Source organism: Solea senegalensis, linkage group LG1 (genome assembly GCF_019176455.1).
Source record: "Solea senegalensis isolate Sse05_10M linkage group LG1, IFAPA_SoseM_1, whole genome shotgun sequence".
NCBI lineage: Eukaryota > Metazoa > Chordata > Actinopteri > Pleuronectiformes > Soleidae > Solea > Solea senegalensis.
The window spans coordinates 18,577,701-18,602,037 of record NC_058021.1 but is presented as its reverse complement, the minus strand read 5'-3'; the positions used below and the strand labels follow the sequence as shown (position 1 = coordinate 18,602,037).

General features: G+C 39.4%; 1 protein-coding gene across 6 annotated transcripts in view; it reads left to right on the top strand.

Moving 5' to 3' along the window:
• Nucleotides 1-24,337, top strand: part of astn1 (astrotactin 1) — a 371,669-nt gene that overhangs the window by 198,785 nt on the left and 148,547 nt on the right. For all 6 annotated transcript variants that reach the window (XM_044033647.1, XM_044033610.1, XM_044033638.1 and 3 more), the window contains one exon: nucleotides 21,354-21,458. In XM_044033647.1, coding sequence (XP_043889582.1) covers nucleotides 21,354-21,458 — 105 coding nt within the window. The remainder of the gene's footprint in view (nucleotides 1-21,353; nucleotides 21,459-24,337) is intronic.

Genomic DNA, 24,337 nt, shown 5'->3' with positions numbered 1-24,337 from the left:
GCTTGCTTTCGCCAAAAACAAGGAAAAACAGTTTTTAGCCACTTCACTAAAGTCTTCAGAATATTTTTGCAACTTTATCTTGCTGTTTGACAGCCTTTTCTTACTGGGAACTAAAGTTTTCACACTGCTCACACCAAACTCCCTGGAGGAAAATCATCATTTTTAGCTGACCGAGAACACCAGAGCTGCTGGTCTTCTGCTGCCTCGATTTGGTACGTTTGTGTCACTTAGGTTTATCTAAATGAATTATTTCAGGCACACAAGTCACTGATTTGACATGAGAATGCACTGATGGAGGCAGCAGTGGATTATTGTCTCCTGTGTGCCAGGATATGAAATTGTTAATTGTTAAATTGTTTGGTTCGGGGACGCTGACTTCAGTTTCCTGTCAGAGAAGGATGTCCAAGAGTGAAAAGAAGGAGCAGACTTTTTCTTCAGACATCGTTTACTTAGCAGGCATATTCATTGTGAGTTTTTAGTTAAGAGGGTATAACATCTGATTCTAAGCAGTCAGTGTTGTTACTGTAAACACGTCATGTCCACGGTGGAGTCCAAATGTCTGAAAGCCATTCAATTGAATAGGAAATAAGTAATTTTTGGACCCATACTGTATGTCTTTGCATGGGTGTCTACATGCATCTGTTGCTGTGCATTCACACGGACTGAACACAAGAGGAAATGCCAAAGGTGAAACCGCCCTTTTGCTCTGCAGCTGTTGCTTCATGCTCGGAGGTTTAAGGAAATGGCTGTCAAAAAAGTCTAGTTGTTAAGAAGCTAAAAACAAACTAGCTGCTACTCAATAAGAAGCTAAGAAACTAGCTGCTAGTTGTTAAGAATCTATAAACAAATTAGCTGCTACTCAATAAGAAGCTAAGGAACTAGCTCTTTTGTTAAGAAGCAGCTCCCAGTTGCTAAGAAGCTAAAAACAAACTAGCTGCTACTCAATAAGAAGCTAAGGAACTAGCTCTTTTGTTAAGAAGCAGCTCCCAGTTAAAGAAGCTAATAAAAACTAGTTGCTACTCAATAAGAAGCTAAGAAACTGTGGGCTGCTAATTTCCTGAGGTGATTCATAACTTTGTAAAAGTGACACAGAACCCAACCTTTTTATTCATTCATGTTTTAATTTAATTTCTTTTTTGGAAATATTAGTCTCCTTGCTTCTTAATGCCACTGAATACATCACATTTTGTCACGTGACGGTCCGGAAAACACACAAGCCGATATCACTGTAGGATGAACTTCAAACTTTTTTTCCTTAACAATTTGACTTGACATTTTATCCTGAAAGGTTAAGACAGAAAATTAAATGCCACTTGTTCAAAAACCCCAGCTCCTATCATTAATATTACATAATGGTTATTCGTCCAGCATTCACTATAGACTCACGGACAATTCGGCAATTTTAATATTCACAGCTTTTGATTAGATTTGAATTGATCACAGAATCCTCTCGAAGTAAGCGTTTTAATGTCTTTAAAATCAGTTCAGCTTAGCCAAAGCAGGGCAACTTTCCACGCCAAGGTCACTCTTTGTGCTACTGTATTCCCTTCATCTTGTCACATTCAACCTGGCCTCTCTTCCACTTATGCCCATGCCCCCTCCGTGCACTCCCCATGCTGCGAGCCTTTCGATATGTCAGCACTGAGATGGCACATAATCTATATTTTATAAGGCCTTGATATAATTGGTGGCAGTGAGGGAAGGTCATGCCTTCGGGGGCCCTCATTTTTTTTCTCCCCCTAAGTTTTCGAGACAAAAATCCTCAAAGAGCAGCCCTCCAGTCAAGATGTGGATTAGACGCGATGAGGCAGATGAGCCGCCGAGTCACTGCTTTGGAGGGGGAGTGAGGATTGCAGTGCATTCTGGATCGCAGCAATTATTCAACATGTATGTACTTTGAAAACACACAGGGGGCCATAAGTTATTCAGCATTTTGGAATAAATTCTTAAATGCAACAACAGCCATGTCTCATAGGCTTGATTTGGTGTCAGAATTGTGAAAACTGTATGTTTAATTTAGTCCTTTTTTTTGTTTGTCAGTAACCACTCAACACTGCTTTACACTACTAGTTTCACCCATTCACATCAGTTTACTCAAACATTCATACATGTACTGTATGTGCAGCACATTTTTTTTATCACACATCTTTTATACCCTTTCACAAAATGGCAGACAAACTTCATTTGGGTGTTACCAACTGATGTTTTGTTGTCGTTTGTCAACCATTTTCTTTTTTTCTTTGTATATGAAGACTTTCTGATTCCTTCAATCTTGATACCACTTGTATCAGTTTACCTCATCTATTATTCCAAACACATTTCTTTGCGTAGCATATCAAATTAGTCAGCTAACCAGCCATTTAAATACAGATACATTTAATTACAAAGCCGTTACTCCCTGTCGCATATGAATTAAACTTGAGCAACGTAACATCTGAATGTTAAGTGAAACAAAAGGTAGAAAGGAACAAACACTGTTTCCTTTTCATAGTTAGTTAACTTCCAATCAACTTTATTTGTCACCACTGATGTTACTTTGCATCCTATTTATAATAACAATAACTGTCAAAAATGATTTCAAACTGAAACAAAGACAGTGGAAATAAAGAAATGTGTCACGGCTTTCTGAATGTCTTTGGTGATTATGACAGTTGACAACATGAGTTGCAGTCGATAAATTTACAGATCCACAGGAAACATCCCAGCATTGCATCGTTTAATTCCCACTTTGGATAATGAGGGTCACACGTCCCAAGTCAGTTTTTTTTTTTAAACCAGTGATTTAGGGAACTGGCGTTCACTCACACAACTCACCCGCTGTTAATCTACATATCAAATATGTGATAGGTGTGTTGACGCTGTGTTGTTAATAGGAGATTTCACACTCTCGAAATATCACATTAAGGTTTTGTTTTTTTCATGCTTGAGGGAGGTAGAAAAGTTGGAATATTGATGAAACTTTAAATGCTAATGAATGCAGTGGAAAGTCATCGAGCGAATAAAGGCTGAAGTTAAGAAATAATGTGGAGGAAAAAAAGTCTCTCCAGCTTCTGACCACAACAACCACAATCCTGGTATCAACAGCCAACGGGATTCTTTATTCTTTACCCTTTGATCTTTGACCTTCATATATGTATGTACATACGTACGGAACGTACGTACATACATACATACATACATACATATATATATATATGTGTATATATATGTGTGTATGTATATATACTTACAGTTTTGTATTATTTTTGACCTTTTAAACCTTTATTTTTTATTAGTTCTACTATTTTAAATGCCAGTCTTTGCCTTTTGTTTGGTCGGTTTCATAGTTTCTTAACCTGATCAGTCAAAAAAAAAAAGTTTCTCTTAAAAGGTGCAGTATAAATAATGTAATAAAAACAGCAGTGGATGGGAACACAGGTACATGCTCTCTTTTTGTGTACAAGTTTTTTGACGGACATTGATTCAGGGAGGAAAAATAAACCGTCAGTTGCACTCAAACTAATTCAGGGCAGGAGGACAAAGAATGAGCAGTGCTTGAATTCTCTGTGGAGCAAGTCCCTTTATCAACAGCTTCTGGTCTGAGCTGTTCATCTTCAGAGGTTGTAGAAGGGCAACGTCAGGCCATCATTTCACTATCTTTGCCATCACCTCCTCCTTCTCCCTCTCACCTCTTTTCCCTGAGGGGAAAACAACACACAAAAGCAGGAAACACTGACATACTGTAGATGCTCCCTTTGTCTTCTTCTACACTGTGATCAGTCAGCGTGACGTGTAAACAATACTGTCAGACGTGAACACACACGTCATTTCACACAAACGTGAAATTTAAGATGAGAAAACTCTTGTTTATTACGCGCTGACACTGACTGTGCCGTGAACTTTCTGCACTTTGGCCACGAGTGTCACGGCACTCTAACACTTACTGTCACTTCACTTTACTATCGGAACGGTTTTATGCTTTAGTCTTTGTGGGTCTCCGTCTTCTACTCCACTCTTTTCTCTCTGCCACTGTATTTGTTTTTGTTATTTGTGTTTGTCTCTTCTCAGCGTTTGACCAATTTTATCATGACACACACAAACCACACAGATTTCTCATAATCTCTTGTTTTGATAAATTAGCAACTGGGAGCTACCTTCATGTCTTCTTAACAGCTAGAAGCTACTTTCTTAGCTTCTCAGTGAATAGTTGCTAGTTTTTTAGCTTTGTAAGTAGTAATCGCTTTCTTAGCTTGTCATTGAGTAGCAGCTAGTTTTTGTGTAGCTTCTTACCAACTAGGAGCTACCTTCCTGCCTTAACAGCTACTTTCTTAGCTTCTTGTTGAGTAGCAGCTAATTTTTAGCTTCTTAACAACTAGCAGCTAGTTTTTAGCTTCTTACCAACTAGCAGCTACTTTCTTAACTTCTTATTATAGCAGCTAGTCTGTTTTTAGCTTCTTAACAACTAGCAGCTACTATCTTAGCAGCTAGTTTTTTTGTATCAGCTTCTTGGCAACTGGGAGCTGCTTTCTTGCTACCGTCCTATGATGCCTCCATCTACATTGAGGAAGTACTTTAATGTAATGGAAAACCAACCAAACCATGCAGAGCCGTGCTGAGGCGAGGTGGTACCATGTAGTGGAAAAGAGCTATAAGTGTATTGAAAATGAAAAAAATAAATAAAAATTGCTTATTTATGCTCAGACTCTGCAGGTAATTAGCCTTATAATTAGTTTTGTTTTGACCATATTTTTTACAGGAAGTAAACACAGGAGCTGAAGTTCCAAACAAAATAGGTTTTGGAGGCCAGTTTTATCTTGTCACACTTTTATTAAGGTCAGATAAATCTCAACATGTTTTTTGTTAAATATTAAAAGTGAAGTACCTCAGGGGCTGCATTGACCTTTTTCCAGTATTTACCCTTTACTCAAAACTGCTTATGTGTTTGAGTCACACTTTCATTACTTTATTGTCTAAGTTTTCTAAAAATAAAGTAATCCTGTATATATAAATATTTCTTTTTTAATTTGATTGGGAATATATTGCAATATTGCACAAAAAATATAAAGAAAATATGATTAGAAATGTTAAAACCATGCCATACAACATAATGATGTGTGTCCTTTATGTTCTCACAAAGTATGGAGCAGTAAGTTGTGAGGCCTGAGGAGGAGAAAAGAATAGAGAAAAGAAAGAAGTGAGTTTTTAATAAGGGCTGTGAAAGAAGGCTGGAGTTTCATGCCAAAGATCTCTGCACAGAAATAGAAGCAATTATGATGGCAGAAATGGCATATGCAGAAATACACTACTTGCCAAGTCCCGATCATGACTTCAAGGTGGACCAGAGAAGTCTAAAATTAGAAACCACAGACCCCAAATTATTATTCAGCTACTCCGAGCAGCACTTATTAGTTGGAGGCAGACACAGTAGGTACATGAGGGGAGCTTTTGTGTTCCCACTGAGCAGCTGGAAAAAAAAAAGAGAAGAAAAGCCGTAGAGAAATATTCATCAGGGTGAGAAATCTGGTGTGTAATATTACTGTAAAGTTCTGTTGGAGTCATTAGGGTTGTTGTCAGATCTCCAGGATTGCAAGTTGCCTTTGTGCACAGTGGTTTATTTCCAGGTTTTAACTGTAAATCATCATTAGCTTTTCACAGGCTTTTCACAATACTGATGATTTACAGTATCATTTTGTTTTGTGTGTACGTTTTATTGTGAAAATACTTCTGGTGTGGCTGTTACAGGAAACCCTTAAGGTGTTTTTTTTTTTTTACACAGTTAATAAATCAATTGAAATTTCTAACACTTTTCATACAAGTATAATGTAACACAAAGTACTTAAAACACATTAACAGACATATCTCACAAGGCCAGAACACAATAAAAGGAACTGAGGAAACATTATTTCAGCAATTTGCAAACACCAGAGGTAAAGTTATAGATACAAGTAAAAGGAGTTATTTAATAAACCAATATGCAAAATTAAAAAACTGAAAGAAAGTAAATGAAATGGAGATTTTAAAATGTAATTCATAACTATAAAAGTGTAAAAATCTTCTTCTTCAATTAAAATCCAAACTGAAATGAATGTGCGACATTACTTTGAATTTACAGGGAAAAAACAACAACATTTATACAACAAAAAAAACGGCTAAATCACACTGACGTGTGACATATTTTTCAAGGTACGTTAAAATGTTCTCAATTTACAGCAGTTTAGCAAACAAATTATGTGATAACCTCCTGTGAAACTACACTTTCCACTGTCTATACCTTGTGAATCTGACCAGAAAAAACAGTCAAATCATTTTCAAAGTCGTAAATAAGTAATATAAATGAGTGTATGGAAACACAGTTACACTAAAATATTGTGATATTTAATGTGGAAGTTTGTCCTTAAAAGACACTAAAAATCACAGTATATCTTGTTTATAGTATCAGAATATGTATCCTGCCAGTTTTTTAATCTCACATAGGTGGTACAGTGTTTCGTGTGTAGGTAACATCGCAGTTATATATATTTATTTATATATGTATATAAATATATATATATATATATATATATTTATTTATATGTATGTATATATGTGTGTGTGTGTGTATGTATATATGTATATATATATATGTGTGTATGTATATGTGTATATATATGTATGTATATATATATATATATATATATATATATATATATATATATATATATATATATATATATATATATATATATATACAGTTATACATCAAAGTAAACACACAATCAATATTCCAGCGCCGTGAGTAACTCCTCCATTGGAACATCAACTCGACAACCTTGCTCTGAATCCCCCGACGAGGAGCAGAGTTCAATTCCCAACTGCTGCTGCTGCTGTTTTTTTTTTTTCTTTTTGCCCTGCAATCCATCTTTGTTATCCTGTCAGCTCTTTCATTGTCCAAGTAGAAACATCAAATCCCACGCTCAGATGAACAAAGGTCGCTTTTGTCTGTCGATACACCTGATTGTCACATTGAATGTGTTTTTTCTTTTTTTTAATCCTCAAAGTACATTCAGAATTTAACTTACCAGCTCAATCAACACAATCGGTGTATTTGGATTTTATTTACCCAGTTGTAGCATGGCATCACCCCCTACACAAAAAAATCTGAGAGAATATAGGTCGCTGATGTCTTGATATTTAACAAAAATATCAGGCATGCCACTGTCAATTACTGTACCAAATTAAACGGCTTTGACAGGAGCAGTTTAAAAGACTGAGTTGGTAATTGAGGTGAATAGAAATTGGCCAGAATCATAGAGCAAATAGACATTAGCTTGATTGCTCTGTGGGTTTTCCATGCCATACAAACTTCAAAACACATGACAAATCCATTTTAAAATGACATGACAGGGCATTGTTATTCAAGTTGGTTGAAAAAAGAAAAAAGAAAGAAAAATCATCGATGCACTGAAAGGGCTGGACTAATTTCGTCCAAATGGGCTCATGTAATGATAACAGCAATTATTCAATTATACAACAATCAATGAGGCTGAAATTGAGCTTTTCCAGCAAAATTAAAGACGTTCTGTCAGGTTTTTCTCTATTAACAATTGGAAGAGAAGAGCGTGAGGTTTTTGACATACTTTTTTGTGCACGTTGATGAGAAAAGCCAAGTGTAATAAGACGGTGAAATATTACATTAACATTTCTAAACTTGACAAGCTTGAAGACATGCTCATAGAAAAAGTAACTGGTTACTGAATTTTGACAACAGTCATTTCCCTTCAGTAAAGTCCAGCTGGTGCTGTCCAGTCCCAAAACACATGGACCCATTTTAAATAGCGAGACCGAAGGAGATAGAAGGGCTGTCGTTGAATATCACGTGTGATTTCCATCGAGGAAACAGAGTCGAAACTTCCCCGCGCTCTTTCTTCCAGTTGTAATTAGCGTGCTTGGGGGAATGGAAATTGAGTTCTCTTGTTAACTTTTGTCACTCCGTCCCACTGGGAAGCAGGCGAGAGAACGTCTTGCTGTGACAAGTGCAGGGTTTGTTTAATGCGCTCGACGGCGAGAACATGGAGAACCACAGCCTTTTTAGGCGCACATCAAACCCCCACACAACCCCAACATTAGAGAGATTACTTTCAAAGCTATAAAAGTAAAAGTTATCATTGTCATAGTTATAACCAGCTATGGGCAACAATGAAAAAAATACAAGCACACCTTAGAGTCAACTGTATTTGTTGTGTCTATACCCCAGTTGGAGAACTACCAGCAATTGCTATGTGAAATATTATTCTCAATCTGTGCAGCTTTGCAGGTTTTTTTTTTTATTATTCTTTATATGTATTTTTCACCCATTTAATGGTGTGTGGGGGGAGAAGAGAACAAAATAATACAAGAGTGAAATGTTCCAACAGAGCAGTAAAGGTACATAGTTTTCTTTTCATCGTGATAAGTGGTTTAACCGAGTGGAAAATGAATGGTTGAGTGAAAATCATCGCCACATGTCTTGTGATCTATATCTAGAAATATCTAGATATGAAATAGATAATTCCGTTGCCGATATCCATAATTGAAATGTAGATATCTCTAATTCCAATTTCGAACATCTCCAATGTCATTATGACTTTATAATTCAAGTTCAAGATATTTTTAATTATCTTTTAATTTTAGATCGTCAATAGCCTGACATCCTGTCAGTGTCTCCATACGATGTGACATAAGCCTTGTTGGTTTTCCACCTCCCTCGCTGCTCCACTTTCCACGTTCAGTAAGCATTAATCTCATCAAACTGCTGAAAGTCCAGGTTTTACAGCAGTAGAATCCACCTTTGCAACCTTTGTGAGTGAGCACTTCTTAGCGTTTTTTTTTTATCCACAGTCTTCCTTGACTAGTGCTGTCTCGCTCTTGTGCATCCCCCTTTTCCCTCCATCAGTCGTGATGTAAAACTAAGTCTACTGTGTGCAGTGCAGTGATGTTGTCGGGCAACACACACACACACACACACACTGCTGTATCGACAAACACAGACAGTCAGCTTAATCATCATTGTGCAAACTCATTTGAATGTAATGGAGATGCTCGCGCACGGGCAGCTTTCAGTGGGTTTAAAGTTCGGTTCCACATTGTTACAACAAATGACTAAATAATGAAATGGACATTTATGAATTATATTTAAGACCAGGCGTTCTGTAATCTTCTGGGACATTCATTTAAAAATAAATCGGAGTTTGTTATTTCAGTAGCTTCTCTCAGGAAGATTCATCAGAATGAGTTCAGGTAGGAAAGTAATCTTATGGCTCATAGAACCCCATTAACTAGCCTAGCCTGTGCTCCATTTCACTCTTGGATAAGTCTGGCAATGAGTGATTTATTGGGGAAAAGATTGGGAAAGGGTGAACGAAGAGTAAGAAGCAAAGACATTGTGGGGGTGGGGGGGGGTGTTAGCTAGCAGTGGGTGTTCTCCAACAGGCCCCTAATGGGAAACTACATGCAGTCTGGATCTCTTCCCCGGACGACTCTGATAATAGTGGGGAGGAAAAAAAATTGTTGGCCCTCGGACTCCACGGGGGCCAACAATTTTACTAACGGGAGTTAGGTTAGAGCTTACAGGCCAAATGCTTTCCCATAATGCAAGGCAAAGAAAGATTACTGTTCAGAATTAGCATAATACATAGTTCCTCCATTTGAGCTCGTCTCCTTTCAGACACAGGTAATCTCCGCCAAATGAGAACACTAATCGCAAAATGAGAGTTCCTGTCCGCGGTGGTGCTCAAAAGAAACATTTAGACCATGACCAATGATGAGTTTTATTCCTCTGTGGACTGTGGTCTTCTCTCCTGTGGCGGTGCGTACACATGTGTCCATCAGATTCAAACCATTGTCAAGTGTTTCTCAGTGTTTTGCGTCTTGCACGTCTACACAGATGGAGGCAACAGCAACACTGTGTTAATAAAGCCAGACATTTGAAACCACAAAGAAGTGCAGATGAAAAGTTCTACTACTCAAAAAACCTGGTCATTCAACAGTGGAATAAATAAACACTTTTTGTCTCCTCTTGCCCTTGTGCCGCTGCTGTATATACACAAACGCTGCCTTAGTCAGGTTCTGATAGTTTTGTTTTCTAATGAAGGACAAAATGTTATCACTCTGATTCAGATCAGGTTTCAGAAACAAAAATCACAGGAAATCACTCTTCTGTAAGAACTCTCTGTGGACGGACATTTAGCATCAAACTTTTCTTTTCTGGTGGCAAAGCTCGCTATTGTTTTGTTGCTCTGCATTTGGGCCTCGATCTTCACTGTCAAATAACATGTTTGTGTGCTCGTGATATGCTGGCTGGCTTTTCATTTCTTGTGTTGAAGAAGTTGGACACAGAACTTTCTTGTATCTTGGCTGTTCTCTGCATGTTTCTCCCGTGTGGCTCTACAGTCGCATTGCATCCAAAATCAGTGTTCGGCGAATGTTACACGGACCCTGAACTGATGTGGTGCCAGGTATGATTTATAAAGTGTGTACATTTTCAGACATTAGGCTTATTATTTATTCTTCTTTCTGAAAATGATGCCCTCCCTATTTCTTCTGTTTCTCTTTATGTTCATCAAAGGTTTTGCACTGTTTTTGGACACTGTGAAAACTATAAAATATAACAAACGGTATGAATGTACATCTCCGACTATCATAACAAAATGAACGATATAGATATAATAAGTAATTAATAATCATAATGAAACGGCAAACTGTTGCTGTGTGCACATTTTAACTACCTTAACCTGACGCAGCCTGTCTCTTTAGACCGTTACAGGAAGGACTGCATCTTCACTTCATTTTTACGTAGGCTCTGTCAGCGTAATGAACATTTCCTCCAGTTATCTCCTTATGCAAAAACAACCACGTTAAACATTTTTATCAGCACATATTCCGCCTCCTCTGTTCCTCCTCTGTCCTAATGACATTCCCGTCAGCCTCGGCTCTGCTTTGTGTTTGGTGCTTATTATAGAACCAGGATTTGCCCTGCTGGACGCCAGCGTGTGACCGTTGTCTTTGTGACCATGGTGCTACGCTGGGCATTTGCACTTCAGTCACAGCAGCGCTGAGCATGCTGACCATTGAATTATACCTCGTTGTGCCCTTTTTTTTTTTTGGACCAACCTCGCCATGTCGTATTAGACCGTGTTTGTGTGGGTCAAACCGTCAGGAAAGCAGGACATTGTCTTTTGAAATGACCTGCTGTGCTTCACAAGCTTTTTCTTCAGTTGCATGTGTAGGAAATGCTCAAGCCTGTCTTGTATAAACCTGGCGTTAAAGACCTTTTTCACGGCAGGTATTTGTCGTTAATTTAGCGTTCCACACAGGTTTAACCCTTTAAGACAGAGCGCAACTTTACATTATTGTAATTACGCGACGGTTTGTGCTATCGGAAAAATTAGGTCATTACGGTAATTTCACTCGAGTTGTTGCGGATTGAGACAAAAACTCAAAATAAAGTATTTAAAATACGTTTATCCTGTTCAAATTTCAAATTCAACACGCACAGGTTAAATTGGTGTTCATGTACAACTACAGTGTTGTTTTCATTTTAAATTGCTAATACACTTTTTTTGACATGCAGTCAACTGTAAATAACTGCGAGATATTAAAACTTATTCTGGAGAAATGGACAAAAGCACACATTTTCTCGCCCTTATATGGTTAAAATAAGACAAAAATAGGGTTAAGAGTCAGGGTCGGTTGCGCTGAATACTTAAACCTGTAGAAGATAATTGTGTACATTTTAAAAACGGGCATTCTTGTCTCCTTTTATTTTCTGGATGTGTTCCAATGAAGTGATTGAGGAATTAAAACACAACAACTCGTGGTGCCCTAATAATACTATAACAAAACTATGCTGTCAAACGCATCATCGGTGAAGCCCAACCATGTGGTAATTAGGCAGGGCACCTGTGAAGTGTGAAAACTCAAGGTGACATGCCTTTCATTTCCGGTGCTCTGAAGAAAGGCTGAAGGGACCGCCGTCACCAGCGACGGTGAAACTAAGACTCGAGAGCGGTTGAGCAGATACCTCTGCGCTCGCACGGACACATGGCCATATGCTTCAGCTTTAATTGTGAGGGACTTGGGGAGAAAGGGACTCTGGGTTGAACTATGAATCATTGCCACTCTGTCTGCGTCAGAAGTCTCATCCTCTGGATTTCCAACACTGCCCACGCCGCTCTGTCTCTCTCTCTGTCTCTCTCTCTCTCGCTGCCTCTCTATAAATAAGCCGGTCCTGTCCTGGTGCGTGTGTTAAACAGACAGCTGACACCACAATTTGCCTCCATTTACACACTGTTTTCAAGCCTAATTAAATTTTAAAAGTACAGAAGAGTCACTGATGTGAGTTAATGAAAAGAAAAGAACGTTGCTCATTAAACTAAATTGAACCACGGAAAAACCACTGAAGCTTTTCACAAACCTGAGTCTGGTTCAAAGTTAACTTAACGTACAAATATGACGATGATCTACTTTACATTTCTATTTATATTGTAATATCGTTTTTTTCAAAGGTAACGTCCATATAACTTCCCATGAAAATGTTCATAATATTCTGTTCTTATGCCCCACACTCATTTGTCTTTGCCATATCAGTATTTTATGTTGTTACAATGATGGAAAAAAAGATGGAATCACTTTAACAAGACAGTTATTATTTAGAATTTGCCCTATTGGTTACAATAAACCAAAAAGCTCCAAGAATCCTTCCTGTAGTAATGCTCCTAATTATTCATGACGTTTTCTTGCATTATTAATTTTCACTAAAGCTCTGAAAAGCACTTAAAAACACAAGTCAGAGACTTGTCCTGAAGCCGCCCACTGTTGTTTTTTGCCATGTACTTCATTATTCCCTCCGTCGTGGCAGGTATTTTTCTTCCCCTGCTAATTAGGCAACACTTGTCACATAACTCTGTTAGCGCCGTGCTTCACCAAAGAGACGGTGTTAGTTTAGTGATGAACACTGGAGAACAAAAGCCTCTTTTGGAATGGTTCATTGATTTGAATTGCGTTTCCACCACAAGGTGTGAAGGCCAGTAAACTATGTATCTAATTAAGCAGCTACATTATTAGCATGACATCATAGCAAGGTAGAGACAGAATCTTTGAGCACCGCTCGATCTGTACCGGAAACACGAGTGCGACTACTTCCTGTTACTGCTAATGTTTTAAGGGCAAAAGTATCTTATTTTATTAGAATAACTACTGCATTTTTAAGTAATTTTATTGCTATAAGTGTGATGGAAAACGGTTTACACGGGAAGTAGTGAGAAAGCCAAAGTTGGCTGGTCTTATTTTGAAGGCAAAGGTGAAAGTTCATGCAAGAAGCCTCCGTAGCTCTTGTTTTTAGCTGTACAGCCACAGTGCTAATGACCACTCGGTTATACAAAGGAAATATAACAGTCAAAGCTCTATTTTATTTTCCAGGAACAGGAAGGCTGGTTTGACAGGTCTCATGTTACCTGCTAAATTTAGTGTGAAAGAAGCTTCACCTCGTGTAAAGGCAAACGGGTCGTAAGAACTATTCAGACGGGATTTGGTTTTACATGGCTCGGTGGAGTAATGTAAATGAACTACAGGACATCTGTGATATTGATGGCCGATTCGCATGGGATAAGACATTGCAGTTAAACGACCACAAGTGGGAGGAGTCAATCGATTTAGGCGGTGCCGTCATCACGAACCACGCTTGCTTCCTGATATCACAAATGAAAAGCTGAAACACCTAAAAACGCGATACTGGAGGGAAACGCTGAGTTGACATCACCTTTCGACTTTCCTTTGGTTTCGGAATGGGGTTCATCGTACGTTGGAAACACCTATGGATTACCACAGACGAGTCCGACTGCCTTGTGTGATAGTGAATGCTTGTAACCAGGATATAATGGAGTATTTACGCTATTTGCACAGGATTGCTATTACCTGTGGTAATTTTTACGAACGTTTTTAACAAAGGGGAAAGTTACCGTCATAATGATTACTGACATGTTCCATTCGGTCGGAACTAAAATCACTGAGAAGCTCTGATAATAATGACTTTACCGCTACCTCCTCATTTCAAACTAATCCCGTCTGAACAAGGCTGTCGTCTGTATCCTGCGAGCGAGGTCGTCGCTCTGCTCATTATCACAAGTGTTGTTCCGTTTTTCTCTTTTCTCTGCTGTCGCACACAAACATCTACAAAACTGAAAACGAGATGTGAAGAAGAAGAACATTTACTCACTCAACCGTAAAACTTCATCTCGCAGCGCCTCAGGGCAGGCAGGTCTGTGTCAGCAGGACAAACAGCCTGAGCCTCCGCTCCCCACCAGCACCGCAGTGCCAGGCTGTGACCAGCAGCTGTATTTATTGTTGTTGTCAGCTACTGTAATTAATTGTCGATTAAAACCAGGAAATGGCCGCCGCAAATCCACTTAATTAATCAGCTCAGAGGAATAATTAAAAAATGTTCCTGAAAGTCATTACCACTGGGGGTCTACAATCAAATTTCAGTTTAAATTGTCCCTTAAATGTTGTATTTCAGGTTCCATTTAAAAAATGGCAACTTTCCTGTCGTAGAATTCTCACAAATTAAAGCAGAGCAGAAGATAAGTAATAAAAGCGACTTATGTAAAATGCCATTAACTTATAAATAGCAAATATTATAATGGGCATCAGGTTAATAAGCAGTGAATGTGTTTTTCCGCTTTGGAATTAATAAGAAATTAAAGATTACGAAACAGTCGAGGCGTTATTAGACCAATAAGTCATGCAGAGCACAATAATTATGTTTGCTTTTCCCGAAGAACAGTTCACTCAGAAGAGCGGGAACTTTTCACGAGTCCTGGAAACTTTTTGGAGGAAACCAGATCCAAAACATTCCAGTTTTCCTCAACACTTAAAAATAACGTGGTGGTGGTGATTACTCTGCAGCAGAAATATGTCCCTTTGGGAACAATTAAGTAGTTAGTAGTAGTTAACTATTTGAATTAATTTGAATAAAAACACGTATATGCTCACATTTCCGAGCCAAAATGACGTTACTTATTCACTAGATCACTGATACGCACTAGTGTTTGAACCACTTTTGGTGTTATGTGGAAATGACGGTGATGATCATGATTTACTCATAATGAATGTGGTTACTTTTTATGCACATAAATCACCTGGTTTGTGCTAAAAATGTAGAGTTTTAAGGACACGTGTGGTGCGAAAACACAATATTTCAGAATCAGAATCGGCTTTATTGAAGTATGAGAGCACATACAAGGAATTTGATCGCTCACTGTGTAATTACATTTTATTACACAGTGAACCCATCACCGGCGCCGCATTTGGGCAAGCGCTCTTTGCATTACCGTTTTTGCATTTGGTTTTTATTGACTTTAAGCTGTTGATACTGTTGTGGAAAAATGGGCTCAAGCACTTAGTCAAAGAACATTTTCTGGCCCTTTTATGAGTAAAATAAGCAAAAAAAAGAGGACATTTTGAGGCTCAGCTGTTAAAGAGTTAAGGAGCTTGGTCTGTGCTGTACAGATAAATAAATGTATTTGTACTAGTGTGCTGTTGTGGGCTTTTCCTGATCACAGTCTTCATACGGAGGCAGAACATTTCATTGACTGAGCACAAAATGCACTTCCACTTAAAATCAAACTGTGGGCTCCGACACTCGGCGCTGGATGAGTATTGAATCTGCTGCTTTTGTCATTCACACAGATTGATTGAGAGCAGTGGTTTAGTTGCATGGAAGCACTTCACAATCAAAGTGCTTCTGCTGTGACGCCATTTAAAGCTCTGTTTGGTCAGTCACATGTGCGCACACAGAGAGTCACAGAGAAATGGCTTATTGCACCTATAATTAATGTATCCTCTTTACTTAAACAGCTAGTGAGAAGAAAATCAGTACTTTTGTCAAAAACAATGGTTTTATTCAACTTTATTTTCATTTCATTTCATATTCCCACATTTGACTCCTACTTTCTTGCTATATTAAAGATAAAAACAACTTTTATCAGACACGATATATCAGACGGTATAAAATCCTGACAAATCCTGATCAGCGAAAACCAATACAGTAGAAACACGACATTAAAATAAGCAATAATAAACAAGAATACAGTATATATAATGGACTGAAGTAAATAGGATTTAGCTTCAAAGCTATAAAATGGAAATGGAGTAATGATGATAAAATGATCAAATTCAGCTCTAGGCAGAATAAAAATAAATAAAATGATGTCTCAAGTGATGTCTTATAGTATAGTATTAGAGTAGAATATTTTCATAGAGTTCACTGTGGCACACTATAAAAATACAGTCATACAAGTCATCTAAGCAAATATCGGCCTTTTGGGCACCACATTTATCGCAGGGCTTGTTCTTGCATCATGTTGCATCACCCAGGTTGTTCTGTGTTTACGGTCACTCTGTGCATTTTAATAAGTCCATTTATTACATTATTTATTGACTTTGTGTGGGAAAAAAGAGAGAAATTGGAAAAATATTTGGCAACATCAGGAAGGCTAAGATGTGAAGTGACTCTGTACGTTCATATTAATATTATATATACAGTATATATATATTGTCACTGCTCTTTCCATATGGAAAATGATAAACTCAGTGTTTCATGAAACGAAGAAATGAAAGCACTCATATCCAGCTTGAGAGTCTGAAAAAGTGCGTGCACTCGGTACACTTGAGTAAATTTATTCAGTTAATTTCCACATCTGATCTAAACCGAGTACCTTCACCACAAGTATAGGTGCTCTTATCGTGGATGCACACACGGCAATTGTATACATACACATATATATATATATATATATATGTATATATGGGACAGCTGCGGTCCCTTCACCATCTTCCCCAGCTGCTTCCAAGAAAGCCATAGTTGTTTATTTGCTGGCTTTCAAAAAGCATCTCTCTTCTCCGGAGTGGTTTTGTTACGAGAGACGTTTCTACACCGTGCGTCTGTACAAAGAGAGCTGTGGCACAGACCCTGACCGGGGGCCGCCTCGTGGAAAAAAAGCGTCTGGCAAGCGCGCGAGAGACTGTGAACTTGGGATGTTTGCAAAGTGAAGTTCACTCAAATTAATCATTCTGTCAGACAATGAGAGCAGAGCACCCCAGGGCTAAAAGGGAGACAAGGCCTTTCAGCAAGAAGAAGAATACGATGCGCTGCTATATATGTTTTGGGCTTGTTATTCATTTTCACTAAGGGTGGCTGTGGTGGGGGGAGGGGAGGCAGGGGAGGGGGCTGCGGAGGTTAGACAGCGGTGTGCTCTTGCTCCCTCGGTGCAGAGGAATATATCTATCGTTCCGGTGGAGTCGTTTCCCATAAGAGGGGATAAATGGATGCAGCTGAAGGTGAGGACAATGCAGGAACATCACATTTAGAGGCTTATTCGTCAAGTTCATAGTGGGTGTCGGGCCTCGGCCGAACCTTGCAGAGTGCGGCTGTAAAGCAAAAAAGCTTTGCGCGCGTTCCAACACTCATCATACTTCATATGTGATCTGTGTTTCCACTTTAAGTCTCTAAAAAAAAAAAAAATCATGCTTTGCTTCAATATCTTTACATAATTCTTCCATTTTCTGTTACTTTGGAGCAAAACCAGCTCTGTCCGAAGCTTCTCTTGACTTTACATTAACATTTAAAGGGTAAGCATGGCTCTGCACGCTGTAACGGCCTCCCCACAAGTAAAGATTTTTTGTTTGTCAGGCCTTAATTATGATGATGTATGTTTTGTCTGCGGCCCTTTCAGCCGTGCACCTTGGTCGTAAATAACGCCCAAATTTCGGTAATACTCAATAAATAATATCTACATTTTGCACGTCTGTCTTGTGTCCAAATGAGCCCGGGAGTCACTGTCAAAAGTCACAACTTATTTCCATAACTCTTGGATGAATAGCTTTTTTTTTTCTTGCTATAAATCAACAGAAGCCTCACGAGTAAATATCTGATTTTTTTTTAAGAAGAGAAAAGTCAGCGCTTTCCTTCAGACCCCAAAGACCCTTAAAACACCCACCGCCTGATTTTACTGTGGATCACTGAGTCGTTGTCGTGTGTGCATGTGAGTCACTGAGAGACGGAGTGAGTTCGACAGTCAAAGCACTTGTCGCGCTACTACAACACAAATTAAGATTTGAACTTTTAGAAAAAGGCATCACACGATGGTCAGCGTTCAAATTGTTGCCATGACTACAAATAAACAACGTATGGATGCGGATTTGTGTAAAAATGGGTCTGGATGTGGTTTCGGTGATTGGGTCTGAGGAGAAATTCACTTATTGTGATCTGCATGTTATTAGATCACTCAGGACAGATGTTGAATCAATCTACCTCCGTGATTTTTGCACATGAAGAAAATCTACATTTGCTGCAACACCAGTATGAAATATGGGATGTTTAGTTTACTACAAAAGTGACTAAATTACCTCTGCAGTTGGGTTGCAGGGAAAAATCTAAGGTATGATATATTGGATATCGGCAAACAATCCAATATCCTAATAATCCCTAATTAACAATGTAATATATTTCAATTATAAATCATTTGTTACCCTTCCCCAATTTCATCCAGCATACACCTCTGCTGCCTTCGTCTGTTTTCTTTTTTCTTCCTCTCGTAGCTCAATTTATCTCTGACTGGTTAAATCACCTCTCCCTCTCTCCCACATGTCTCTGTCCTCCCTTTTTTCCAATCCGCTCTTCGTCACCCTTCCCCTTCCTCTCTTCCGTGTCTGCGGTTGCGGGGAAACACGCCTCAGTCACCGGGCGTAATCCAGATGCCTGGTGAACGCAGCGGGAACAATCACGTTGATGTATAGCCATAATCCCAGCGGTGCTGCATGACATGACTGCGAGCTGACGTGGAAGACGCCGTGATTTATTTCCCCGCTTTTCTGCGTATGGCAAAAAAATAAGTGGTGTTAATTTCAAAGGTGTGATGCTGCTTTATGAGACCCAAAAATGTCCTGACGACTGCAACGGACCATTCTGTCAAAAAACGGAAGCTTGAGAAACTCTTTGTTTTGAGACCTTTAAATGCTTGTGAGCATGAATAAGTCCATATTAGTGCTAATAAAGCATAATTATCGCATGCCTTATTGTTTTTATTCATAACTCAGGGAGTCTTATTAATAATTAACACCCGATACGATATCGCAATAATAAGTATTTGTAAAGTCATATGTTGAGATGTACTCGAGTGAATTGTTTTTCATGCTAATTCACAAAATGTTCATGATACTCGGTGTCTCAAAAGCGATATAATATCAATTTTCATTTGTATTAATAACAATAATAATAATAATACTTGTTGTAAAGCACCTTCCGTTCAAGGATTGAAGCTTAAAGTGTTTCACAATAAAAGGGAAATTCAATTTAAAAAGGTAAAGAGACGCAAATACAACAATAAAACACAGCACAGGGTGGATTAAAATGGGAAAAGACGAGAATCAAGAGGTTGTTACCACTTAGTATAGTCTATATTGTTACATGTAACAGGATAAGAAGAAGTTTACAAGCTTCTGATAAAAATGTGTTATGCAATTACTTTTACTTACTAATTACTAAAAGGTTTTTCCTTTAACATGAACGTAGGATTTTTCTCACTTGAGTGAATGAAGAATGTTCTTCTGCTCCGTATTTTCTTTCATTTACACGTGCGTCGTGTTGTATGTGTCGCTGACTGTTTGTTATGGTGTAGTTGACGCGGTATAGGTCAGAGGTCAGTGCAGGTGCGTCTGACAGACCACACGGTGCAGCGATGTAACAACACATGCGTCCAGTGTTTGACTTGTGTTGGCCTTATTGATTCCAGCAGGTGAAAGATTGGTAAATGAGGCAAATAATCAATACAGATATAATAAACTTAGCTGTGAAACTACATGAATAACGTGGCGGGGGTCTGAGCTGCAGCTGCAATGACATGACAAAGTCAAGAACACGGAGGTTTCCAGCGAGTGGGGAAGCTGAATTACAGCTGAATTATTGGATTATTAAATTGTTATTTTGATTCCATTGTTTGAGAGCAATGAAATGGTGTGATAAAGTGACATCTTTTTAAATCCATTATCGAATCAACTAAATCCATGCTTCTCAGACTGTGGTACGTGTACCACCATCGGTACACAAGCTTCCTCTGCTGGTGCTTGGAGGAAAATCCGAAATGCTGTTGGAGTGTTTGTGAACACTAGGCACCAGTGGAGAGGAAAAAAACCTCCCCTTTAACAGAAGAAGAAATCTTTAGTGGCCATCTGCCAAGACAGGTTGTGGTGAAAGGAAAAAATGGGGGACAGAAAGGACAAGAGGTAGAGACAGAAGAAAGAGACCAGGAGCAGATAGACAACAATTTTAGAAGTCATTGTTTTTTTTCAGTAGACTTTCATACAAACCAGTAGATTCTTCCTTAGTGGCCATTTAGTAGAAAGCAGGTTTCAGACACTTCCATATTCAGTCTTCAGAGAAAAGTTTAACAATTAGTGTGATCAAATTAAGCCGTTTGACCCTCACTGCAGCAGATTATCAACTGAAATAACCATCACGTTCTGATGAAATGATGCTTTGATAGTAGCAGTGTTCTGTCCCTGAACAACACTGCTGTGTTTGGATGAGTCAAGGTTCTGACGGCAGTTAAATTCTTCCTCGCTAACGATGCTTAAATCGTGTTGAAGTGGGACATTTTTATTTTAAGTGATAACAAAATGAATAAAGAATGTCGTTTGCGCTCTGTGTTTGAGGTCGCAGCTCCCGAAGTAAGTGTTTTTATCCGTTTAACAGCTTTGTTGAAACGCGCTGAAAAAGTATAAAGTTGAATAAAAATAATAAACGATGATGAGCCTGTCAGGGTCAGGGATTTTCACACTTTTCACAGTTTTGTAAATCATATGAATTTGAGCGTCACAGTTTGTGGGTGAGACTCAAACCCTCTGTCCCAAAATTGGCACGTGTGTGCAAATATAAACAATTCTTATTTTAATTAAGTATGACGCGTGAACTTTGTGCTGAAGAGAAGCAATGACTCTTTGACACGTGTGGGAAAAAAAATCCTGACGCGTGCCTGTGCTTTCATCAAACACTGATGACACAACCGCCGAACACATTCTACATTCATGTTGTCATTTCCTTGTGGAGGGGTTAACTGCAGTTCAGGCTCCACTCTGATGTAATGTCAGAGCCGCTGTTTGCTTCGCTCTCCTGTCGTCAATACGACATTAATATTTATGGCATATTCTCCCCGATTCTTAAGGTAAAGTAAACACGAATGAGATGAGGCGGCCAACCTTTGATGCGGCGCTGGAGATTGGATTCTCACCTCCGCTGTGGAGTGAGGTGGAGGAGGAGTAAAAATTCATGCGTTCATATTTTCTGTATATTGTGTGTGTTGTAGGTATGGTGAACTACAGCGAGGTGTCTGGTTATCCCCTCGTTCAGCACTGGAACCTGCGCTCCGTGCTCTACCACGTCAAACTCAACCAGTGGGTCCTCTCTCAAGGTAAACCTCCATCTGCTTCTGACAGCTATTCCTATGTCACATTTGTCAGTGTTGATTGTTTATTTATTCTGGATGGGGCCGCTCTCTGTGGCAGAAAGCCTTCATGTTTACTGCACTGACCATCATTTATTCATTACGTCCCAATTAATGTGACACATCAAGGTAAACAGCTCGTCGCGAAAGCTTCGGCACTAAGTTTGCAGTGTAGCTAAACTACTTTTGTCGAAGTTAAACCAGTGTATCTTCGCAGTTTGGTGTAAAGTATTGAAATTATACATGGTGGTGAATCTACTGCCTCTCTCTGGTCAAACACCAGCTACTGCTTCATCGCCTTTCTCTCTCTCCTCCTCTTGGAGTGCGATTGAGAGGCATTTTTCACGAGTTAGTCTCTTTGATTTTATATTTCATGGGCTTTTTTATTTAATAATTTAATTTAATTTAATTCAATTTAATTTAATTAGTCTGTCATTTTAGTGGAAACCTTGAGATTCTTGATTTGAGCTGCACCATGAATCACCTGCGACCAAGCCATAAAGCCATGTTTCCGCCGAGTGGAACGGATCGGTTTGGTATGGGACGGTGTGCATTTCCATAAGGGGGCCACGTGGTTGGTGCAGTGGTTAGCACTCTTGCCTTTACAGCAAGAAGACCCGGGTTCTCGACCTGGTCAGAACAAGGGCCTTTCTGCATGGAGTTTGCATGTTCTCCCCGTGTGTGTGTGTGTGTGTGATTGTGTGTGTGTGTGTGTGTGTGTGTGTGTGTGTGTGTGTGTGTTTTCTCCGGCTTCTTCCCACAGTCCAAAAACATGCAATATGGGGATTAGGTAAAACTGGACACTCTAAATTGACCCTTGGTGAGAGTGGATGGTTGTTTATCTATGTATGTGTCTCTGCGATGGACTGGCAAGCTGTCCAGGGTGTTACAGCTTTATCCACGCATGTATATCACAGGTTTAGTACCAAAATAACAGGCCCCAACCTTTCCATCTTTAGCACCCTTCTCTTGGAGTACCAGAGTAAAATTGTATGGTACATGTTGGATGTACTAGATCAGGGGTGTCAAACTAATTTTTGTTCAGGGGCCACATACAGCACAATTTGATCTCAAGGGGCCCGGACCAGTAACAATAGCAAAATAATAGTATAATAACCTATGAACAACAAAAACCCTTTTGTTTTTTCTCCTTTGTTTTACATTTAATGAAGGATAATTTCTTGAGAAATATAAGTGCAATTTCAACAATATCGTGCCTAAATTTACTATTTACACAGCACACTGGATCTCTAAAGGCACAAACATTTAGTCACGGGGATCTGGAGCATTTGACATTACGTTTAGATTAGTGTGAAATTTTAACAAATTCATCCTGTGGGCCGGATTGGACCCTCTGACGGGCCGGTTCTGGCCCCTGGGCCGTATGTTTGACACCCCCTGTACTAGATGAACTCGACTGGATCCATCCACGACAGCGACTGGTGTTTCTTCAAGTCTATTCTCAGACAGAGAGTTTGACGTCTTGTGGAGACAAACAGCCACAAAAAAGAGGGCTGTCTTGTCTGTGGTGTTGTTGTCTGCTGTGTCGTGCTCGTTGTTGTCGTTCTTTGTCGGCGCACGGATACGACGTCGCGCTACTGCCGTGACCCAGACCGTGCCATGATGGAAACACGCCGTAAGCGCCTGTCGGACGACACCAGCTGTCAATCACGCTGGGTTTTTTTGTCACCGTCTGTTTTCTTCTCAAATGGGAACATAATGTATGAACATCATATTCTCTTTAAGAGGACTTGAAACTACTTCTCAATGAAGTGTTTACTCATGTTATAAACCAGGCTCATGCTCCCATAGACCATATTTTTACAACCAGCAGAGTCGCCTTCACTTTTCAAACTCTTTTATTTACTCTTCATGGTTAAAATGCGAACATCCCATGTATGTGTGGATGTGGTGATGGGTCCGTGTCCAGAAACGCTGTGCGTGTTTGTATTTTCTTTTCTTCATACAGTATATCACAGAGTATACTGTATCTATACAGTATAGTGACGCCGAGGCATTGTGACAGCGTCTGATATGGAAACTTCACAGAGTACGATAACAATGTGTAGGTATTAGACGAGCGGTGCTTCCACTCAAGGCTGCTCCTGGCTGCTGACACATCAAGGATTACACCGAAGAGTTTGTGATGGCTGTGTCACCGCTCAAAAATGTATGGTTGTATAAAAGCATATATGACTCCGTGTTCCTCTGTCGGCTGTGTCTCAGCGTTATTCACTGATGTTATTCTCCTTGGTTGCAGGAGGGAGGGAGGCAAAAAGGACGTTTAATAATATGAATTGTTGTTTTTTTTTTTTTAGTGCGCATGCACTTTCCATTCTGATAAGTGCAGCCACCGCTACTGTAAATACAGCTGTGTCTGCTGAGGATACACTTTCTATTTCCTCTTCACTCAAACACTCGTCTTTTTCTTTTTTAAACTCCTATTTCCCACATTAGCTCATCATTTTTCACCAGCCACCAGAGAGGGCGGAGGGGGTGCACACACTGATTTTTACATCTGATAGCAAAGCCCATCGCTCATCCTCGCTGCACTCTCTGTCCCTCACTTCAGTGGGCCCCTAATTTCATTTCAGAGGAGAAGTAAGAGCGAGCGGAGCATGAGTGCTGAGATATTAATACTGCTTCTCCTGGAAAATGATAATGATAAACTGCTGTTGCACTTTTGCTTCCCTCTGTTTGCCAGGGGGCGGGGACACCCCCCAGTGAGCTCATGGTCATTTTGTTATAGTGTGGTCAGCGTATCATGTCAGACACGCTTTCTTTTGCACTTTATATTCCGGTTCTGCAAGTTCCACTTGGTGAATTCACGACAATAGACACCATCT